At 39.6% G+C, this 24,308-nt stretch overlaps 1 protein-coding gene across 3 annotated transcripts in view; it reads right to left on the bottom strand.

The window, feature by feature from the left end:
• grm4 (glutamate receptor, metabotropic 4) overlaps positions 1–24,308 on the bottom strand; it is a 162,332-nt gene that overhangs the window by 23,569 nt on the left and 114,455 nt on the right. For all 3 annotated transcript variants that reach the window (XM_079883137.1, XM_079883138.1, XM_079883136.1), the window contains exons 7-8: positions 10,922–11,122; positions 350–486 (exon numbers count right to left, since the gene is read on the bottom strand). In XM_079883137.1, coding sequence (XP_079739263.1) covers positions 350–486; positions 10,922–11,122 — 338 coding nt within the window. The remainder of the gene's footprint in view (positions 1–349; positions 487–10,921; positions 11,123–24,308) is intronic.

The following is a 24,308-nucleotide window of genomic DNA, read 5'->3' as shown; positions in this document are numbered from 1 at the left end:
CTGTGACTTAAGATCTAGTTTGACCAACTTGCAGTTAGTTAGGGTTAATCAGTTTATGTGACCTTCAGAGTATAATAGCATTATTTTAGTCTGTTTTTCACACAAAGCTATTCGAAAGACTGCACACACACTTTTAAAGTGTATGTGTTGCCCTGTTTGGAGCTTGAAGAAGCTATTGTCACTGTTTACTGTTGCTGTATGGTAACAACTGATAAAGATTCTGAAAAAATGTGTACTTTTGTGTTCCAGGGGAGAATATAATAACAAAATATGGGTTTGGAACGGCATGAGAGTGAATAAACAAGCGGGGGAAAATTTTTTTTTTTTTAGTAATCTTGAATGCGCTTACATTTAGGTAAAGTTTGTCAGTCCAGTGGCCGATGATTTTGTATTCAGCTGTTTTGTTCTTTATCTGGTACTGGTAGATATCGTAACGTCCTGGGGCATCTCCGTTCTCATTGAACTGCACTGGATTGCCAGCTATGCCTGAAGATGTGAGCAGAGAAATCTGATTAAAGACATGCAAAAAGTGTTCAAACACCATATACCTTCACATTAATGAGCAACCGCTCATGTATGGACATATCTAGGTCAGTGTCCAAAATCCGTGAACGAAATTCAGCTGAGATTGATGGTGAGCTGGAACTGCTATATGTTTAAGCTGCACTAAATGTGCTTACAGTCAATTTAATACAACTTTTGCAAAATATATAAATTTAGAGGCTTTTAATGCTATATTTTACACTATAGTGAATAGCCATGAGCTTTTAAAAAAAACACTTATTTAAAATATAACAATGAGCACTGTATCTGAAGGAGAAATAAAGAACCTCATTTAAACCCGAAACAGACAGAAAAAAACACCTTGCATTATAAAATGCATGGGAATATTTATTTACCTCCGTATACACAAGCTGAAATTCCCTTTGCAGATATCTAACCTCAAGTACATTGAGTGCAATTTCTATTTTGCCAAGGCAATAGCTTATGGAAGGAGGCAGGCGAGGAGGACAGGATAACAATGGTGCTGCATCCCATGATGCATTTTAGATTAGGTGCCTTATTCTGTGGAAAACCCTGCTGTCTCAGGCTTTAAAGTTTTGGTTAAGCTATCTGTATTCCAAGCACCTGACCGTGCCCGACTTAATTCCCTGGACCCCGTGCAGCCGAATCTACCAAACAAAAGCACAAGAAAGCGTGTTTTCACTACTCAAATTTTGGTTATAACTATTCTGAGGCACAATCCACATGAAATTCTCACTGAAATCTAAAGGTGATTATCAGCAATGGTGGATTTCTGTAGATGAATATCCATTCTTTGTGCATGCTTGGAAGCTGCGAGAGGCTTATTTCAAACTCTGATGAGTCAACCGCTCTGGATTAAGGAATTAAGATTTTTTACAGCCATGCTTGGTGGCGGTGCAGCACACCATATAATGCAGACATATGTAAAGGATTAAATATTCCTCAAAACAAGAGTGTGCACATGAAATGACTGAGATTCCCACAGTAAGCACTAAAGGCCAGATTTACTAAGTTTGCGGCTGCGCAAACCCTCTTTTGGCGTTAAAAAACTACTGGTAGTGAAAAATTAGTCCTGAAAAGGTGTGGACACGGTTATTTTTGTGGCTGACCTTATTGAATATGCATTTGTAGGTGTTCCCTTTAAGACACAAAATTTATGGGAGGAGAGTATTTAAATTAATCATGCAAGGTGATTTACTAAAGTTTGCGCTAGTCAATTTACTGGTATTTGCGACATTAATTACTGCCCAAGCGGCAACATTCTAGTAGTATGATGGTGACACTGTAAAAGTCTAGTTATTAAACATACAGAGCAAAACTAGCATTATTTTACTATTTTTCATCATGCAGTACAGGGCTCTGACTCTACCAGGAAGATGGCACTAAACAGTGAACTGTCCCAAGACATATATCCTTATTAGAGCCGTGAGTGTACTCCACGGCATCAAAGGGTTGAGTTGAGGTTTCATCTGAGGTTCATTTGATGAGACATTGTGCAGTACTTCAAACAATGGGATCAGGGAGAAACAAAGGTAGACTTAGCTCTAGAGAGAAGGCTTACAACTCAGCCAAGAGATCCTTCAGATAGATAGATAGATAGATAGATAGATAGATAGATAGATAGATAGATAGATAGATAGATAGATAGATAGATAGATAGATAGATAGATAGATAGATAGATAGATAGATAGATAGATAGATAGATAGATAGATAGATAGAACTACAGATAGAACTACAGACAGACAGATAAACAGACAGACAGCCTGACAGATAGACAGAGTTGCAGACAGACACTCGTTGAGCGCCAAAAACAAATAGCAGCTGCCTTTTACAGTTCCTCCTGAACCAAAACAAATAGCTTATGCTGTGTTCACGCCATGCCGTAACCGTAATTACAATATGGCAACCTGTGAGCTGTTCATGTCCTCAGACTGGGATTTATGCGTTTCTATTTCAACACTATCAACAGCGAAATGAATCTGCAGCAGTCAGTTGGTACAAGTAAGAGCTCTGTATGTTGTTTATGTTCATTATTATTGTGATGTTATGTGCTTTGAGATATGAGGTACTATAACGCCGTCTCTCGTCTCGTGACGCTTTGTAAACTCTGCTGTGTGTGTTCATGTGTTTTGAAGGAGTGACGGCTTTGGAGAGCTATCTGAAGGGAGGGTGGGATCTTTTGCTTTCAAAGCTAGCATGCTATTGCTAGCCTGTCCGAAATTGCCTACCCTACCTTTAATATATATATATATACAGTATATATATATATAAAATCCTTAGAAAATCATTTATTATATTATATCCAGGACTCAAAGTAAATTCAAAACAAACTTGTACAATTGTTTTGTCGTTTTCAACCAACCATCAGCAAAACTCTGAAACCCATTTTGGCAGTAATTTATGTTGTTAAAAAAGACAATGTGGAGGAAACCTGCAATTTGAGCTTTGGGAGCAAAACCATCAGTTTAAAGGCCATCACACTCAGTAGACTTACAAAGAAGAAACCATTCTGGACGAGAGTGAAGACTGCATGGTCTTCAGAAGAGTATAGAGGCAAACAGAAGAGTGATGGGGGCGCCTCGCTTAATCTCAGGCTATTGAAGACTCTAACTAACCTCACTCAAAGTCGTTTCAAGAAAGGGGGACAGGGTTATGTGTGGAAAGTAGCGCTGGAAACAAGCAGTTTTGTGAGATTTGACCTGCTGTGTGTAGCCAAAGCTGTTTCAAAAGCAAAACTGTCCCTCTCATCAAGGCAAAAAAATCTCTGCCAGCTCAGCTGCTGCTAACGTCTGCCATGGCCACTTCTGAACTGGCAGGAGAAGTGTTGCAAACTGATTGCATTCTGAACACTCTTATAATTATCAACATATCTGTTCATTAACAGTAATAAGATAACACTGAGTAATACAAAAGCTGTTGATTTGCTGTAAATAGGGTTAGAAGTGTAAGATATAGAAGTGCTTGTAGAGCCTCTTTCAACTCAAGAATAACATTAGCATAATTCTTACATAACTGAACATTAAACACTATTTATCAAGTCTCCCCCTTTTCTCATCTTGCACAAAACCATGTACATTTCCAACTTCAGCTTTTAAGTGTCAATTTCTGATGAAAACGATTTCACCAGTGAATTTTACATCCCACATTATATACAAATTAAATTAATTTAATGCTGCAAACAGTTTTACCTTATTGTTATTAAAATAGAAGTTTATTTTTCTTAAAAAGGGCCACTAATATTTATATACACATTACCGTTCAAAAGTTTGGTGTCAATACGATTTTTTCTTAAAGAAATCAATACCTCTTTTCTGCCAGGATGCATTAAACAAAAGTGACAGTAAAGACTTTTAACAGACATTGTTATAAAAATGCTTGTTATAAATAACTGCCGTTCTTTCTATTCATCAGAATCCTTATTAATATGTCACGGTTTCCATAAAAACATTAAGCAACTGTTTTCAACATAGAAGAAATGTTACTTACTGTAACGCAACGAATCAGCATATTAGAATGATTTCTGAAGGATCATGTGACACTGAAGAGTGTAATAAATAATCGATGCTAAAAAAATCCGCTTTCATCACAGAAATAAATTATATTTTGTAAGATGTTAAAATAGAAACAATTGGTGAGTATAAGAGGCTTCTTTTAAAAGCATATAAAAATATTAGCAAACCCCAAACTTTTCAAACAGTAGTGTATACAGTTAATTTTGAAAGGAAAAAGCTACTCGCTGGATTTTCAAAATTTCCGAGGTTTAGCAATCTTTTAAAGAACGCTAGTTACGTATGTAACTGTGGTTCTGTGAATTCTGGATGACCGCCAGAGGCAGTGTAAACACTATGGATAATCGCTGCGCCAGCTAAGATAGGTCGAGTAAATATACCAACAAAGTCACGTTGCGTGACGTAGGATTGGAGGATTATAGGCTACAGTAGCTCAGCAATCTACCTCGGTACGCCTTTCTCGCGCATTCCGAGTGACTGAGAACTCTGGCGGTCATCCAGAATTCACAGAACCACAGTTACATACGTAACTAGCGTTCTGTTTCATTCTTACTGACCGCCAGAGGCAGTGTAAACACTATGGATGACACATACCAACATAGTCATGAGGAATGCCACCCACCTGATGATTTAAGGCCGCTCCAGAAGAACCGCAGAACTAACTGCATGATGAGCAGCAACGTTGACCTTATAAAACCGGGCAAACGTGCATGGAGAAGCCCAGGTTGCAGCAGTGCAGATATCCACCAGGGGAACTCCTCTAAAAACAGCCCATGAAGATGAGATGGCCCTAGTGGAATGGCAAGTTAGTCCACAGGGCAAAGGTCTTCCTGCTGCCTTGTAGGCCAACGTAATTGTCTCCACTATCCAGTTCGACAACCTTTGCTTCGACACTGGAGCACCTTTCTTCACACCACCATAGCAGACAAATAGCTGGTCTGACTGTCTAATCTGAGCAGTAGAGTTCACATAATATTTCAAGGCACGGACAGGGCACAAAAGTTGGGCACTTGGATCAGACTCTGAAGAAGTCTGAAAAGAGGCCAGTTCGATATGCTGATTTATGAACTGAGGAAGAAGAACCTTCGGAAGAAAAGAAGGATTTGGTCGTAGAACCACCCCGGAGTCATCCGGTAACCAACGCAAACATAGTTTGTCAACAGACAGTGCGTGCAACTCACTAACTCGTTTTGCAGTAGCAATAGCTAACAAAAAAGAAGTCTTCAAAGACAGCCATTTAATGTCAATGCTTTGCAAGGGCTCAAACTGGGGTGAGCCCAGGAAATCAAGCACGAGTGACAAATCCCACACAGGAAAATGAGGATTCCGAGCAGGGTTCAGACGGCGTGCACCCTTCAGAAAACTGCAGACAAGACTGTGAGAGCCAAGAGAAGATCCACCAACTGGAACATGATATGCAGAAATAGCAGCAACGTACACTTTCAGCGTGGAAGCTGCTTTTCCTTCTTCCAGTAAACGTTGAAGAAATCTTAAAATACTCGGAATGCCACACGTTGCAGGAACGAGTCCTTGTTCCTCACACCATGCAGAAAAAAGCTTCCAACGAGAAGCATAAATCTGCCGTGTGGAAGAAGCCCTAGCATTAGAGATGGTGTGAATAACAGCAGGATCACAATGCTCCAGGGAAGGGTTTAGCCCAATGGCCAGACCCAAAGCTGCAGACGAGCCGGGTTTGGGTGCCAAACACTGGCCTCCAGTTGGGAGAGGAGGTCCTTTCTGGGGGGAAGCTTCCAAGGGTTTCCCGTCAGAAGTCTCAGCAACAAAGGAAACCATGGTCTGGCTGGCCACCGAGGTGCCACAAGTAACACTCTGTGTTTGCGCAGGGAGATCCTGTGCAATGTCTCCCACAACAGAGGGATAGGAGGAAACGCATACAGCAGGCAGTTCGGCCATTCGTGAGACAGTGCATCCTGGCCCAGAGGACTGGACACTTCTGTCCTTGCAAACCATAATCGGCAGTGGGTGTTCGTCTCTGAAGCAAAGAGATCCACCTCTGCTCTTCCAAATCTTAGCCAGATCTCCTGGACTACAACTGGATGAAGCCTCCATTCTCCTGGATGTACTTGATCCCGGGAAAGAGCATCTGCTGTCTGGTTGCATACTCCTGGAATATGAGCTGCTCTCAGTGAAGCGAGTCGTGGCTGACACCATGTCAGAATCTCGTGAGTCAACCGTAGAGACCTGCGGGATCTTGTGCCGCCCTGGTGGTTCAGATGGAACACTGTTGAGGTATTGTCGGACCGAACGAGAACATGGCGGCCTGCCAGAACCGGCATGAAGTACTTTAGGGCCAAAAACACCGCCCTCAGCTCTAGCAGGTTGATATGTTCTGTGGCCTGGATTGGTGTCCAACGCCCGCAAATACCTCTCCAATTCCACGTTGCCCCCCATCCTGTGAGGGAAGCATCTGTTGTGACCAACTCCCGACGAGAGGAAACAACACCCAGTGTCACCCCCGCCTTCAGAAACTCTAACTGTCTCCACCGCTTCAACGCACATATGCAACGGTGAGAAATGATAACCAGTCGATGGTGGTGCCTGGTGGGATCTAGCCGCAGACTGTTGTTCCATAACTGGAGTGGTCTGAGGTGGAGTAGACCCAGGGGGATCACCACAGTAGCCGCTGTTAACATGCCTATCAGTCGTAGGACCACCTCGTACTGTAAAGACACTCCCGGGCGAAAGCGAGCCAAAAGTTGCAGAATGTTTGTCACACGTTCCTGAGACAGGGTGGCAGACATTAGACAGGAATTCAGGGTCATTCCTATGAACGTAGTGGTCTGTGATGGAATCAGACGGCTCTTTTTCTCGTTCACAGAAAACCCTAGCTTCTGCACATGACTCAAAAGCATTCTGGAGTCTTGTACTGCCTGCCGCTCTGTTGGGGCACAGACTAGCCAGTCGTCCAAATAAGGAAGGATGCGCATACCTCTCATCCAAAGAGGAGACAGAGCTGCGCTCACACACCTTGTAAAGACGCGAGGAGCAAGGGAAAGGCCGAAGGGTAGTACTTTGAATTGGTAAGCTTGATTCCGAAAACTGAAACGTAGAAACTTCCTGTGATGTACAGCAATTGGGACGTGAAAGTATGCGTCTTTCAGGTCGACACTTACAAACCAATCGTCTGCAGTCACAGACCGAAGAACGTCGGCTGTGCGCAGCATTCGAAAAGGAAGGACCTTCAGGAACAAATTCAGAAACCTCAGGTCGAGAATTGGACGGAAACCACCGTCCTTCTTTGGAACAAGAAAATATGTTGAATAGAACCCGTCTCCCTGAACCTTTTCTATGGCTCCTTTCTCTAACAGTGAACGAATTTCCAGAGAGAGAGCCTTTGCGCGAACCGCATCTCTGACAATTGTAGGAACAATTTTTGAGAATCCGGGAGGCCGGCGTCGAAACTGTAGAGTATATCCCCTGCTCAGAGTCTCCAGCACCCAGGGGTCTGCTGTGTTTGATCTCCAGTACTCCAACTGATCTATAGAAAAACGATCGACCGCCGGCCTGACTGTCTCAGGCTTTATGTGTGCGATTTTTTGTGTTTGCGGGGGGGCGCTGACGGGGTCCCCCTGGAAATGGTCGATGAGGTGGGCGAAAAACTCTTGCATCTCCAGGAACACGAGGTCTTTGAGGGGGCTGTGACTGAGGTGTAGCGTGTCGTCGGAAACGTTGCTCCATTGGGGCATAGTGCTGTCGGGTCTGAACCGCTGGCATCCTAAACGTAGGGTTGCGCTGCACCTGTGTTAGTTGGCGAGTGGCTTCAGACAATTTAACTCTTTTTTCTAACAGTTCCGGAACATTTGGACCGAAAAGATGCCCGGGAACAAAAGGAAGGTCTCTCAATGTCTTTTTACAGTCCTCCGGCAGTCGTGCTTGGGCAAGCCACACCTGACGGCGGGCAGCCAGAAGCGTGGCTGTTAGATTACCCAGCTCGCGGGTCACATGGCCTGTAGTCAACAGAGCAGTTTGCAGAAATTGTGAAACCGAGGGATCCGCATTTGCCGGTTCAAGCATACTGGTGGTAGCAAGGAGTAACTGGCAGATTGTATTTTCTGCTCGGGCAATGTAGGCAACTGACTCATATGCCTTTTTAAGCAAGGAATCCGTACGACCGCATTGCGCACTGGGACATCGTACGTTCCCACATAGAGCCTCATCAGGAGACACCACCAAAGCTGCCACAGGCTGCTCAATTTCCGGAGCGCGACCCACCCCGATAGAATCTGCTCCAGCCATGGATGCTAGCATTCGAGCAGTCTTTGGGCGCCGCTTAGGTGGACCAGAACCGGTGAGAGCATCTGAGAATTCAGCCACAAAATCCTTACATGGTGGCATGGCAAAAGAGGTTGAAGCTGTGGTCTGTCTGAAAAACACATTTGTTTGGGCAGATTGTGCAGGTGACTCATCAAGTCCCAAACGAGCAACTGCCATTCGAAGCACAGCCAAAGTATCATCGGAGGAGGGCTGGGCCTGTCCAGACGACTGAACAGACCCCCCACTAGACCCCTCTGCTGCTGGGTAACCAGTGAGAACAGCCTGAGGTGAAGGTTGTGCAGCAACCTTCAAAGTATCCCCATGATCGTGAAAAAATGAATCTGAAGCACTTGTAGAAAGCACATCGAACTCAGAATGATGGGAAAAACAAGGGGAGACAAGAGACACATTTTCATCCTCCTGTGTCATCTTTACAGGCGGAGCACATGTGACAGGCTGAAGCGAGTGAAGCAGGCGTTTCAGCTCCGCCATCTCAGAAGAAAGTGCCGATACCGTCATAGAAAGTGAGCCTTTTTCAACATGTGAATGTACATCGTCTCGCGATTTGGCCTTTTTAGATGGGAGGGGAGCACCAGCTGCCGCCGAGGCACGGCGTTTTCGAGTGCGCGAAGGGGCTACATCTACCTGCCCAAGTTTCACCGTTGAATTAGGGTCTAACTCGGCAAGACGGAGCTGTCGTTCCGACATAGGCAAAAGGCTACAGTGCATGCACGGGTCCGTGAGAGCCTCTCGCAGATGTTGAACGCCCAAACACGACGGGCAGATGTCATGAACGTCGTCAGGGAGAAGATGATTAGGGCACAGCTTACAAGCCATTGGGAAACCAGTGGCGATCGAGCTGTTAGCCATCATTACTCGCTAACACCCTCGGTGAACCGTAAGGTTAAGTTAAGCGGAATGAAAATAATAATAAATAAATAAAATAATTACCTCGGTGAACCGACAGGTAATATTCAACAAGTAAAAGAAAATATTAAGCGTTTAAAATGGTCGGCGGATAGAACCGAGGAACCATAAAGGTAAAATGCATTTGAGGAAAGAAAACAACACTCCGAGAAAACGTTACGTTAGATCAACGGGAGACCGTTAATATAGGTGCAGTAAACACACGCCACCGGATTGCACCGAGAGGCACAAAGTGTTACCGATAAAGTGATATAACTCACCAAGTGTTGTAAAGTAATCCAAAATCTTGTAGATGCGCGCTGTCACAGCTTGTGAGGACGAATCTCGCTGCTCTAATAAGCTGCACTTGACAGCGCGAAAATATCCAATCCAATACAATGAATAGAACCTATCTCAAAGAGGCGAGAAAGCGAAAGAGGTAGATTGCTGAGCTACTGTAGCCTATAATCCTCCAGGGCTCAGCATACGTCACGCAACGTGACTTTGTTGGTATATTTACTCGACCTATCTTAGCTGGCGCAGCGATTATCCATAGTGTTTACACTGCCTCTGGCGGTCAGTAAGAATGAAACAGAACCATCACTTTTGATGCACGGTCTATTACTCACATAGAAACAACCAAAGTGTGACAGGTGGTTCAACATGACAGTCAGACCTTTGCTTTATGTAAAAATGGACATAATAAGTTAGATACCAAAGCTTAAGCGATCAGACCTTGAAAACAACATACCAAGACCTGAATAAATGTGAACAGCACAAAATTACCGTTACCGATTACCGGCTCCGTTCGACCACTGAGAATAATTCATTAAAACATTAGTTCTTAACTGGTTCCCGAAGAACTCCCCAATCAAGTGTTTATATTCTGAGCTAACATCCAACTACCGCGGTAATTGTCAGGCACTTCATTAATTCAATTAGATCTGCATGTTTTCTGCTGGAAAAACGTTATGGCCTATTCAAAAGCAGACACTATTGACTCAGTAAAAAGCTCAGTAGAGAATCATTCAATCAAATGCACTAATGATTGAAGGGCACTTGGTCAGAGAAGCATGTGACAGATCAATTTGCATAACAGTTGACCCAGTTGATTTTTTATTTTTTTTTAAATTACCCCCGAAAGTCACATTCTATTAGCCGGTTACACTTCAGAACTGTAGGCCACATCATCATGGTCCTCTGAGTAATTGTGAATACTCAGTAAATTAATTAGTCATACTGCCATTGATAGTCCAGGAAGAACATGTCCAAAGGGTGTTGTGAGCCCACTGCAAACTGCTTTAATTAACACATACATGGCTCTGGAGGAACCTTGGCTTGGGTACGCTAAGCACATATCAAAATACTTTTCTGGGGAGCAGTCGGTCCTTCCTCAGGGCTTCTGTTGTTTCTCACAACTCTAATCCGTTACAGCAGCTAATCTTTGTAAAACCAATTGTTGACAATTTATAACCAGGGTGGGGCTTTAGAAAAAGGATTTTGGACAGCTTTCAAAAACGTCTCCTGTGAGAGAGTCGTTTTAAAATTGTTGTGCTGCGATGAAGAAACTTTAATTCACCATCAGAGGGATAATTATGCAAAAATCCCTTTTCTTAAGCACCCATAAACAGATGTTTGCTCTGTGCTGGTAGGTCTGTGGAAGGACAAACAGAAGAGCGGTAATGCAGAAGGTAAACAGTTTACCTGAAATCTTGACAGCGCGGATGTACTTTAGCAGGAGGGTTCCATCAACAGGGTCCATTTTGGAGCAGAGTCCCACCTTGCCAGGGCACAGGTCTTTGTGCATGTTGTGGAGGGCGTGCGCCATTGCGTACACTGCGTCAATCACGAACATCACCTTTCCTTCTTGCTCATAGGACGAGTCTTTTCCGATCCGCTCTTGATCTGACAGATGAAAGAAAACGTTTGCATGAACATCAACTGAAGTGTCATTAGATTTTGACTGAATTGTCACACTTACTCTAGTCTAGGAGAGCACTGGAAGCGGCTGATGTTGCACAGCTTGATGCTTTCTATACTGAGTTACTTGCCACACCATCTCACCGTTAAACCAGCTATGAGCTTGAGGCAAGACTTAGGGTGTATCTCTGAATTGAATAAAAAATAAAATAAATAGTAAAATACATAAAATAATAAATGTTTTCTGTATGACATAAAATAATATTTCCTTATTTTACCAAAATACAATAATAGTAGTTCTAATGTGATGCAATAAAACTATTTAAACTGTTAAAATCCTCAAGATTGCATTTTAGTTCTGAGCCAAACACAAATGTGTCTTATTTTATGAAATTTTAACAAATTAACTGAAGTTTTAAGCAAAGAGCTTTTGAGGACAAGAGGAACATACTTGTAATATTTACCAACTGAAAAAGACAACTCAAAATATAACAATTTAGAGCGCATTGCTTCTTTAACAAGCATTGTGTACACTGTGGAGTTACAGTTTTATCAAGGGTAAATCTTTACACATCAAATTAATCAGCTTGCCAACAAGAATGCATTCAGGAAATGTTTCGTTTCAGTTGCATGAAAGTAAAAAAAAGAAAGAAGAAAAAATGAAAATTTACATTAAAAGTGAATGCTCCTACATAAATGAATGCAGATGGTTAAGAACAAACAGTAAGCAATTTCTTGATCAATGACAAAACCTGGTTCTGAAACACAGACAGTAGGATGTAATTCTGCCAAAAAGTAGCGCACATTTCCATTAAGGTAGCAGCTCAGTGTTCTATCATCCTATCATATAGATGATGGACACATATGGAATTGTAGTAAGACTTCTATAAAACCATTACAGGGATGTAAGAATGATCTGAAAAAGGCACATTATTATAAATCTCATCAAGCTCTCTTCACAAGTATGACAATTGTAAATGCCTAGTTGCTATGGATACACTAATTTGAGATACCATTAGAATATGCATCATTCTAGCATTTTTGTCATAAATGTTTCATAAAATGTTATGATGTTTCATAAAAGGCCTAAAATGTTGTGACAGTTATGATATAATATAAAAATTTATATTCAGGCACAGCTTGGGTCATGAATATTACTTATGTGATTCACTGAAAGGCGTATATACTGTATACAGTATATATAAAAATATTAAAAAAAAATCGTACATATTACCAATTAAAAGCAATGCATAAAATGCTTACAGTACAAATATTACTAGATAAATGATTGCAGAACATAAAATAGAATGAATAAACAAATAATTTAAAATAAAATTTTATAAAATTAGAAAATACAAAATTCTTTTTCTCACCACACTGTGAAAAATTATATGATCAATAAGTTATGACAACATATGTTTTTTACATGGCTTTAACTCACCAAGTTGAGCAATTTTCAACTTTTTTATATAACTTATACAAGTTTCAACTCATTTAAGTCATTTTAATGTAATTTAAGTTGAAATTACTTAAACATCAAAGTTGATTGTACTGCAAAATTGATTTTATTATGCCAAAAATCAGTGGGTATTAAGTAAAGATCATGTTCTATGAAGATATTTTGTAAATTTCCTACTGTAAATATAGAAAACATTTATTTTTGTGAGTGAATGCAGCACAATCGCGAACATAAATGGACAACTTTAAAGGCCATTTTCTCAATGTTTCGATTTTTTTGCACCCTCAGATTCCAGATTTTCAAATAGTTGTATCTCGGCCAAATATTGTTCTATCCTACAAACCATACATAAATGGAAAGCTTATTTATTCAAAAAATATTGACCCATGTGACTGGTTTTGTGGTCCAGGGTCACATATATGAATTCAATTAATTAATCTGCATACTTAAAAAATAAAAAGGAGGGGCAACCAGTTGGCTTCTTACAGTACTGTACAGTTGTATGTGTAAAAGGTTGTATTTGAAATAATTTCTACAGGGCTTGTTAAATAGCATTTAAATAGAAAGGGGAAGAAAATAATCAAATATACAATATGCCACGAGTTGTCATTTCACATGTTCAGTTATCCAAGTCCCGTATCTTGCTCTTCATGCCACGAATAAATGAAAGAGGTCTGGTAACACACGAGGGTGGAATAATAGACAGAGAGACAGCAAGCAAGATTAATTATCTCTCAGCGCTCATATAATCATGCCAGACAGCTGTATATTCATTAGAGCTGGAGTTGCTCAGCATGTTTTTTTTTTTGTTTTTTTTGTAAGGTCTTAATTGCAAAGGAGCTGTTTCAATTATGACCCTGCCAGAACAAACCGGAGAGATAGCTGTCAGATGTCAGGTTGGCAGATTGCAGGGTACACTCTTTAGAATAAAGCCTGTGCCATTGTCATTTTGAGTTAATGCCAGCGTTTACAGTACTTTTACAGTATTTCAAATAACTGCAAAAACTGAAAGAACAATCATTACTCCATACAATAGGATTCCTTTCAGGTTAATGCCACTTAGTGCAGTATTTTACTGTTGTTTGAAATTTCAAAAGGCTGGTTTCCTCTTTTACTCAATACTCTTTGCATGTTCGCCCAAGACAAACCCATCCATATCCCTTCTCTTCCTACATTTGCAAACCTTTTCTTATCTAAACAAAGCCAGAGTGTTTTTTTTTTCCTTTTTTTCTAGAAGCTGCTGTTAGTAAAGAAATGTCTGTCCTATTCTTCTATGGTTTCTAATCACCAGCACTTCAGCTTTGCCTTAAACAGAAAGCCAAAGGCAATTTAACATCCTCGACAGTCCTTTTGCATCTTGAAAACCCTAAATTAAAGAGGCAGGTTTTGCTTGTGTAATTGTTCACCACAAGCATAACCATTTGGGGGGTGGGGGGTTGGGGAATGTTCGACTTCCGCCGTGGAAAAAATCCATTGTAAATCTTTCACACTGGGGGAGGATGGCTAGCCCACACACTTCTTAATGCTCTTCGTACGCAAACACACACAAACGCATTAGCACTCTCTCTGGCAGACGAACACACCCATTCATGCCGTTTGTGTGCACACAAAATCCTTCAAATGCCACAAGTTACAAGTTAACTCATCATCTGAGAACATTCACATAAGCTACTGTACAACTTGTTAACATTCACTGATTTGATGAAAAACATTGTTTTATTTCAATTATTTTTATAAAATAATTCAAACACTAAGTACTGTGACAACACTGAAACAAAAATAAAAAATAAAACGTAGAACTTATATTAGAACATTAAAATAGCAGAAAATAAAATACAATTTATTTAATTAATCAATAAATAAAATTATAATTACTAATAAAATAATATAATATAATTAATACATACAATTTAAAATTAATAGAATATTTAGATTTTATCTTCATATGGGGCTTTTTTTCACCAAATAATGATATATCTGATTAATTCAATTAAATTCACTGCATACTTAATGCATTTTGATCCCAATTCAAAATAATTCATAGAGATTAAATAAATACATACATAAAAATAATTTTAAATAATTCAAAATGAATAAAACACTGATTTTATCTTAATTTGGGGCATTTTCTCACAGAATATTGATACAAATGATTCAATTGATTGGCATCATAACAAAAAAAATCAAAAATAAACAAAGCAAAGCGAAACAAAATGCTTTAAACAAAATCCTACAAATCCGAGCACAAACTCCTCATCCTAGATTCTAAACACATCCACGATGGCTATAGAGCCGGCCGCCGTTTGAGGAATCCTTTGCAATTAAGGGAGGCATCTCAGAGAGTTTGTCGGGGGCTGAAAGGTGGCAGAGATGGTGGCTGTGACAGAGTAGCACGCTCATAACCTTCCGTACCTCTCGCTGCTCCAGGGCTTTAAAGCCACTAGATGTCCTGCTCTGAGGGCTCATGCTCTCACTGGGAATAATGGCTCTGACTCTCCCCATTTGCCAGAAAAACCTCCTGAGTCTTTTGTCTCACTTAAGTCTCTTGTTTGTGGTTTCGGACGAGTGAATTTTTTCTCAAAGGGTTTTGTGGAAACTCTGCTGTAGCCTTAACCTCAACAATGGTAAAAAAAAAAATCTTGATACAAAGTGCTTTTGATTCTGACACAATGTGAGCGGTCTATAGAAATGGTTGTAGTGTGCGCGTTACTCAAGGAGTGCCAGTCTCTGAATGCACTTACTGTATAAAAGCAATCCATTAACTTCCGACGAATGAATTGAAATATTCAGCATGGAGATAGCTGCTATAATTGATTCAAAGGACAGGACGACTGCTTTAGATGTTGCATACATTAGTTTTGGATCTCGGACCTCAAAAATCCCTCCAGCAATCAAAGAAGGGTAATTATTTCTGCCCTTTCAAAAATAATTCAGGTAATATTTTGTTGAGAGGCTTCAGGCTTTTTGTCTTAGGTCCAGACAATTTAAATATTAATAGTACATTTACATATACGTAGAAAAAAACTTTTCTTCAACAGTCTGTTTAAATGTTTGCTTTACATTGTAAGTCATTCTTTAGCTTGTATGCCAACCGTTACACTTACTACTCAAGGGCACATTTTTGATGACTCATATATTGCTCTTTGTAGGGATTTACAAGCCCACCTCTTTCATCCGTACACAACATTTAGGTGGGATGGTGATAATAGATGGAATCTGCATCACCTCTGCATTTATCAGGCATCTCCTCTGGATGAAAGATGGGTCTTTTTGATCAACGCTCCCATGCAAAGCTTTTAAGACATATGATGTCTCCTCCACCACGCCTGAGGGAGGTTTTGTTGGGAACCAAAGAATCTAAAATTTCTCTATTAAAGCTTGGCAAATCCAATGAATCGCCCCTGGGAGACATCCCTTAACACTTTTTGAATACAAACACGGGTGTCTTGTGTCTCATCATTGTTTTAGAAATAGCCCTATAGTGGGAACCATACATTTATTTCTTAAAAATAAGCTGATGCAACAAATTTTTGGTCTCCACTTAATTTCATTGCAAGCAATTCCCTAAAACCTCAACAATACTTTACTCAATCCAGGGGTTTTCAAACATTTCCCTGAATATGATGATAACCTTGCAAGGAACCCCAAAATATAAAAGCAGCTCTACATTTTCCATATATTAAGACCCATTTATGTTGTATGAGAAAAAAAAAAAATGTAATATAAAATTATTTATACAGTATTTCCAAAATTAAATAATTGACTAAACATTGCAATTATTTACGCTGGCTTTAGTACAAATGAATAGTTCAGCCATGAAACTTTATTCACATTCTGATTGGTTGTTTTATTGTAACTTCCACAGTCAATTGATTTCACGCACTACTTCCCTTTATAACCACGACACATATTCTTATTCTAGCCCTCCGCCTTCCCAGCACCGCCTGCCTAGATCTGCTACAGGGGGGTCTTCCCTATAGTATAGCAGCAGCATGTTTCCATTCAGTTTATGTTCCGAGTACTTAGCAGAAGCAAGCCGTACTTGCACTGCAGCAGTGTAGCAGATCTAGTCCCCCATGACCAAACCCATGTACATTCCATTTACATTAACAAAATGTATAGGTCACAGTGAATGAAGAAACTGCATAGGCCTATTGACTTTTAATTCCTAACCTCATCTCTGCCCACTCTATCATTCTTTCTTTCTATCTATCTTTCTTTCTTGCTGGCAATTACAAATAAACTTATGCAAAATAGCAGCCATTTATATACTAATTTCTGACCAGGTTACAATGTAATTGTATCTATTACTTGAGGTGAACACTATTAAAATTCATACTGTATGTAAAACTGTGGGAACCTTTTCTGCTATCTAGCAAAGAATATGGATGGGCGATATGACCCAAAATCTTAAAGCTGCAGTCCATAGTTTTTCCTCTGTCACCATCTCTGTTTGAAATCTGCAATTGCAGTTATTCGCGGAATTATCAACTTTACGTGGGTTGTGCCTCGGCACGGCACAGCACGGATGAATCCAATGTTTTGAGGAGAATGTGTGGCTGTCAGTCATCGCACCGGTGTGGATTCTGTCATTCAGAATCACAAATTCCACTTTTTGGAAGTATGACCAACATAAGTATGACCAATCTGAACAAGTAAGTAACAGCCACTTTTGTTCTGACCAACTAAGGGGAAAAAAGCATTGAGGTAAATTGCGCTAATTAAATCTAACGATCACTTATCATATCACGTCAAACCGTGCAAATTATACTTTGTTCTCAAATTGTTAATGTTAACAACATCAGCATTGCGTGACTACATTTAATGCCCTTCAGATTTTATCCTTGTTTTCGCATGAGCCCGGTTGCAGTCTCTTTTTTTCTGTAGCCACTCCGAAGTCCGAAGTCTTTTTCATTTTACTACGGGTGAATCTACAGTTGTCACTGGTGATTGCTGTTTGAACCTTTCTGGATTCGCCATCAAATTGATAAGTTTAATTATATCAAGTGCTGTGATCAGCTATAAATCTCCACCTCCAACATCCTCACACACAGTATAGCCTACTAGCCGAGACTCCTTCTTTATGTGTACAGACGTGACTGGCGCAAAGACATGCTCGAATTTCCTGTGGAAATCCACCAGTACCACTGGAATTAAAAACATTATTACAAGCTTACCGTTTTGAATCGAGCTAAGGCAAGCAGATAGTTTTGAACACTGGCTGGTTATGTACCTGCTCAAAAATGTATTTTGGATCATTTTTAACCCAAAGAGTTAAGGACTGCAGCTTTAATTTTACTTCACAGTAACAATATATATATAATGGTTTCACAATTCTCAATATCAGTTTTTATACGACAGCAAAAACGGCTTTTGAGGCTTTTATTCATTTTGATATACATTTGAATATGAATTTTACTTCTACCTACTATTAATGTTAGATGCATAGCATGAAAACATTTTCAATTTAATTAAAAATCATTCCTTTATATACCACTTTTCACAATAAACTCTAAAGGTCTTGTTTGCACCTGGTATTAAGAAGCGTTTTGGTCGATCGGATCACAAGAAGATGAAGCTAAATACAGATGTAAATGGGGTCTAAAACATTTTGAGCTTGTCCACTTTCGACCACTTTCCAGTCAAAAACGCATTAGACCGGATTGCTTTCGTAGTGTAAACGCTCATGTGATCGAATGTGTTTGAACAGCCACAGAAGCCTACTGACTTAATGCATAAAAATTATGGGAAGCACGCAGCCAGACGGGATTTAAACTTTGTCGGCTGAAGACCCAAGTTTGGTTTGAAGATGAAAAATGTACCAAGCACAATGTTCTCTCACCATTCCTGATTTCTAACATGCACTTGACATTTCGGCCTTTCGGCTGACAGAGCAGAAACGAAAGCTGCTGTTCTCCATCCGTTTTTCTGTTATCTCCAGGCTTATTTTGCCCATTAGATCGAAAGATCTGAAAAAACCTATACATTTACCCACCACTTGAAGAAATCAGGACAGAAGTGGTTGAAAGTGGAGAAAAGAGATGGATTAAATACAGGTGTAAACGGATATGTCTCTCCCTCGTCTACTTGTGATCCGATCGACCAAAACGCATCTTAATACCAGATGTAAACAGGGCCAAACTTGCCTTACAATCCCCATTGAGTGTAAGTTGCAAGGAAGGAGAGATGCAAATAATGATAGAGCTTGTGCTGAGGTTGTGTTCACGGGTATATACAAAATTAGCTTTGCTGTATATTGCTTTGCTCAAAAAGCAATTAATGTGCAAATGTTTGTGGAGTGACCACTCTTCTTAGTTTCGCTTCCTGCCAACACTATACATCTCAGTGTGGTGGAAAAAAGTTATATATTCTTCACTAGTAGTTAACTGCAGGAGATTCACTTGGGTAACACATTTTTAAGTTTCTGTGATAGGTTTTTGTGCTTCCTCTACAGGACAGGTGGTGTTATAATGGCAAATTTTGCACACAAATATATGTTTTTCAGATTCATAAAACCAATCTCACAAACTCTTGGACCTGCTAATCTAAATTAGCAGAAAATTGTGCATGCAAGCTTACAAAAGCTTATTATGCAGAGCCTCATCTGCATACAATTTACATATACATACTGCGATCCAGACAGGTGGTAGTACCATATTTAACTTCATTTATAGTGTTAATAATGTTTAGATAATTTTGCTGAAAGTAAAACAAAGACTCTGATTAAGACAAGTATTGTTGCACAGTAAGTGCTGTGCAGAGGACCGATGAAAGAATTTGCTCAACATTTTCTTAAACACTGCTTAAGTGTTTGAAATTAAGTGGCACAGGGCTGCACAATACAGCAGATCTGTGTGCATATTTACAGCGACATCATGCTTACATCCACGAATACCAATGATCAAACTGATCCAGACAGCTGACAAAAGATGTTTCCGCAGACCAATGGTCCATTCGACTCCAGAACTAACAACTCCATTTCAAGTGTGCATTATACATTGATGTTTATTTTAAATAATTGTTTGGTTCATTTTTTGAACTGAGAATGCAATTTATGCAATTTAGAACAAGCCCAAGTAGAATTATGGGCCAAGAAAACTTCTCATGGAATGTCATGTGAAAATTCTAAATGCAGTGCATCCATTACCAATCTTTCCATTTTATAGCTTATTTTTAAATTTTTACATTTTATAATTCCTGGATGACTGCATCTGATTTGAGTGCTTAACTCTATACATACATTTATAAAAACTAGAAATGGTACTTTCTGAGGCCCATTTTGTAGGAAATATTTGGGCCACTACACCATATATTCTGTAACAATTAATTGAGATGCTTACACTGGAACTGCTTTTTCTGGTCATTTGGCAAAAAAAAAAAAAAAAAAAAACATGGATCAAATTAAATCTTTTTGCCAGCAGCAACATTTCCCTCCAATGTTTATACCTTTTGAAACTAGTTAAATGAGGCATTTTGTGTACAATCAATACCCAGGCTAATATATATTTATCAGCATCAGTCAGTCCGATGTTACTCAGCTTCAGAGAATGCACATGTAGATAATTACTGACTGACTATCTGATGCATATTACACACAGAAAATTGGCAAGAATAAGAATGGTGCTATGCAGTTTGATTAAGCTTCTTAGTAGCCTGTAGCAACTAGATTAGAGGTTCTCAACCAGTTCTGCTTTAGGACCCAAGTGGAGCATCAAAATGGAACCCAAATTGTAAAAATAAAATGTTCTTTAAAAAATGCATTGGTCTTTTATAAGTTTCTAGGCTTATTTATTTTCCAATCCTATCAATACATGATTATTTGACCATTTTTGGGTCACTACCCCACCGAAAACACTGAGTATAAGCTACAAAATGGACTCAAAAGTCAGGCTGCACGTCACCACTACTCAAGAGAGCAGTGAAATCATGTAACTACAGCAGCAAACAGATGTCAACAAGCTAAAGTTTGTCCTCCCATCCTCTGATATCACAGAGATCCATCTCAACATGTGCAATCCATAATCACAAGCTGCTCCCTGCATGGAGAATTTCCTGTATGTTCAACCCTGATAAAAGCAGAGCCGAGTGCTACAAACAGAGAAAGACAGAGAGCGAGAGATAGAGAATGGGAAGGAGGTAGAGAGGAGGAGAGGCAGAGAGAGCTGAACGCTGAGATATCCAGCCTTTTAATCCGACAGTAACCAGAGGGCTTTTGTGAGGGCTGGAAAATCGCAGCATTGATGTAGAGCACTCTTCTATCTCTGGCTGCTGGATCTTCGATAAGCGTGGGGGTCAACACAGTCTTTATATTCAAGCATTGCATTCTCTCTGATAAAACAGCAATGCTATACATTGTACTCATTAACTTGCTATCGAATGCATTATCTAAATTAAATTCAACATGATGCATACATGTGCTTTTGTACTAAATCTAACAGACACTACCATGCAAAAATGTGGGGTTGGTAAGATCGTTTTAATGGTTTCGAAAGAAGTAATGCTCTGGTCTTCAGTGTCACATGATCCTTCAGAGATAATTCTAATATGCTGATTTGCTGCAAATAAACATTTCTTATTATCATCAATGTTAAAAACAGTTGTGCTGCTTTAATTTTTGTGGAAACCACAATTTTTAAGGATTATTTGACAAATAGAAAGTTCAAAAGAACAGCATTTTAAAAAAAATAGAATATGGTAAATGTCTTCACTGTCAGTTTTGATCAATTTAATTTGTCCTTTCTTAATGAAAGTATTTAAAAAAAAATCTTACTGACTCCTAAAAATGACATTTTAAGCTTTTTAAATCAATAAACCAATAAAGTCATTTGATTGTGGGGTCAGATCTTGATGTCAAAATTATACCACAGTCAGATAGGCAGCGCACATTGGGACTCATTCGTGAAACATGAACCGAACAATTTATGTAGCAACAGTTTTCCGAATGATTTACACAGAAATTGGTCTTGCACGTGTTTCATGAATTAGGGCCATTGAACAAGCTGACAGCACGTCAATAAAGGCCAAAAATCAGGCTTATGCCTCAAGGTGAAAATATATTTGTGCCATTTGTGTTTTGCTTCAACCATTAACCTTTCTACAAAAAAAGGAACACTTTAAATAAGAAATATGACATCAAATGACTTCTTTATCACTAGTTTTTCTAAAGTATAGCACTCTCCAACAGTGACATCAGTGGATTAAGTTTCAGCGGGGGACTTCCCTTGAGCTCGATGTGTTCTCACTAAGCTCCAACAGCGAATGTGTGGAGGGAACGGCAATATACTGGCAAACATTGATGTGATTGGTTGATTACACCGTCAGTGCACAAATCCACATCAATGAGTCAAACTGATGGAACAGGCCTGACTAATTACAGAGTAAACAACTCAATCATTTGGTCAACACTATGTTCAGGCACGTCCGAATCAAAGTGAACTTGAAATGACTTGAAATTATCTGTGAGTGAGCCAGGTTTGTGAGCACTCAGCTTGGTTAAATTGAAGCTGCATCTCTGTGACCATCATTACATCTGCAATGTTTACCAAAAAAAAAAAAAAAAAAGGTGAATTCAAATAATAATAATAATCACCAAAAACAGTTAGTGATAAATATAATATGCATTAAATACTTAATATATGCTTACAAAAATATTATAGTTAGAGATGCACCCATATTTAAATTGTGTCCCATACAAAAAGGCAATAATTATTTTCAGGCTATGGCAATCATCTAAATTGTCAACATTATACTATTTTGACTAATCAAAAATAAAACAGTACAATTAGTGATTTTAATCATCACAACATTATACAGGAATGTACAGTATGGAACATGTACATTAGAAGGATTTCTGAAGGATCATGTGACACTGACAATTCCTTTTAACTGTTATAATATTAATATTAAACACAATATTACTGTTTTTTGATCAAACAAATGGTGAGCATAAGAGACATCTTTAAAGAACATAAAAATGGCATATATAGTATAGTGCTGCTTGATTATTGGTATAAGCTAAATGCGGTTTCATAGGTCTTTAATCTGAAAACAGTTTCAAGATCAAATAAATAAATAAATAAATAGATAAATACTGCAAATAATACCTTGCATAGTGTATGTAAAATCCAGCTCACAGCTATTAAAATGAATGAAAGACAGTGTTGTCATAGAATCAGCTTTGATTCATACCCCAAATATGTTTCACAGATCCTCCATCACATTAGTCATTATCTAAAATGTCAGCTGGAATTCAGGCAAATCTGTGGGTGCCTGTTGACTCATGCATTAGCATTGTCCCTCTGAGGCTATATTTGAGGCTACACTGTAGTCTGTCTAGATGACTAAAAAAACAACAACTCACTGTGCTTATAACACTATGCAAATCAAACTCAGAATTTTAACAGAAAGTACAGGTCCTGAATGCATGACATGCTAGGAACCATGCTAGCTAAATCTTAATGGAAAATACATGCAGATCTAGACTGTTAATCTCCATCAGCAGCTATTACAGCGCTGAAAACACCCAGACCCTGGAGACCGTCGCTATGCTAACTCGAGACTCCACGCGAACGATAAAGGTTTATCCAGCCACAGCCGTAGTGGCCTCCGGTTCTGAATCCGTGCTTTCAGACAAATATTACATCCTCCCTTTGAGACAAAGCTGTTAGAGGATGCGACCCAGTTAAGGCTGCATTGTCTTTCAACATGAAGTTGTTTTCTTGAACTACAGTAATAAAGCTGTGCAAACAGTCTTAACACCATTTTCATTTCCCACGTGGCATTATAAATCTGCTACAATGTGCATGGCAACTGCCATGTTCTTTACATGAATAATCAAGCCTGATTTCAGCATTTAGAATGTGCAAAACACTCACACGCCTCGTTTTTTTTTTTAGATGTGAACCATTGGGTGTTGCAAAAGCATGCAAGAAATATATTCAAACACAAAACTACCACAGAAGAAAGAAAAAGCTGTGCTCAGTGGCATGTTTTGCATCTCATTCTCGCACACAGAAAACAACATACCATGTTTTTTGATCAAGTGAATAGAAGCACAGCATTTAATCACCAATGGCTATTCAAGAATGTAAGGTAACAATGATGAATTTTCTTGTGGGTGTAGCAATTAGCCTAAAGAAAAAGTGATTTATTATGTTGTGGCGGAGCGATGGATTTTGTTTCAGGCCAGATACTTCTTGCAGCACGCTAAAGGCCAGCCATTACAAGTGAGCCCACTGACAAGGATTATGCACGGTGACATTTAGCGCGCTGAGATGTTACAGTGAGCCCCTTTGCCACAGTCGCATATAATTTGGCTTCCGCCGTCTCTAGGAGGTCACCGCACCGATACTGAACCGAGAGGTTAATATCTTACTGCTTACTGGTGCAGTGCAGTAAGCGCTGTAATGCTCGGTAGGCTACAAGCTGAGAATTAGATGCGCTACCGTAGCCACCCTCGAAAAGGTCTGCCGGCGGAAACCCCTCCTCGTAAGATCGCAACCTGCACTGATTGGATGAAGCCTGAAATGTGTTGCTAGGAGTCAACCTTTCTTCACAGCCAAACGGACGGGCTCTGACCAGGGCTGAACTTATAACTGACGGGGCTGCCAAGGGCGGCTCTTCCCCCGAGAGAAGGCTCGAATCAATTAAAGATCATCATCTCTTTTCCAATTGGCTGGATTGCATTGGTTCTGTGTGCTTAGCGTAGGGATG

This window comes from Squalius cephalus (assembly GCF_949319135.1).
Source record: "Squalius cephalus genome assembly, chromosome: 10".
Taxonomy (NCBI): Eukaryota; Metazoa; Chordata; class Actinopteri; order Cypriniformes; family Leuciscidae; genus Squalius; species Squalius cephalus.
This window is presented reverse-complemented; position numbering and strand designations above follow the sequence as displayed.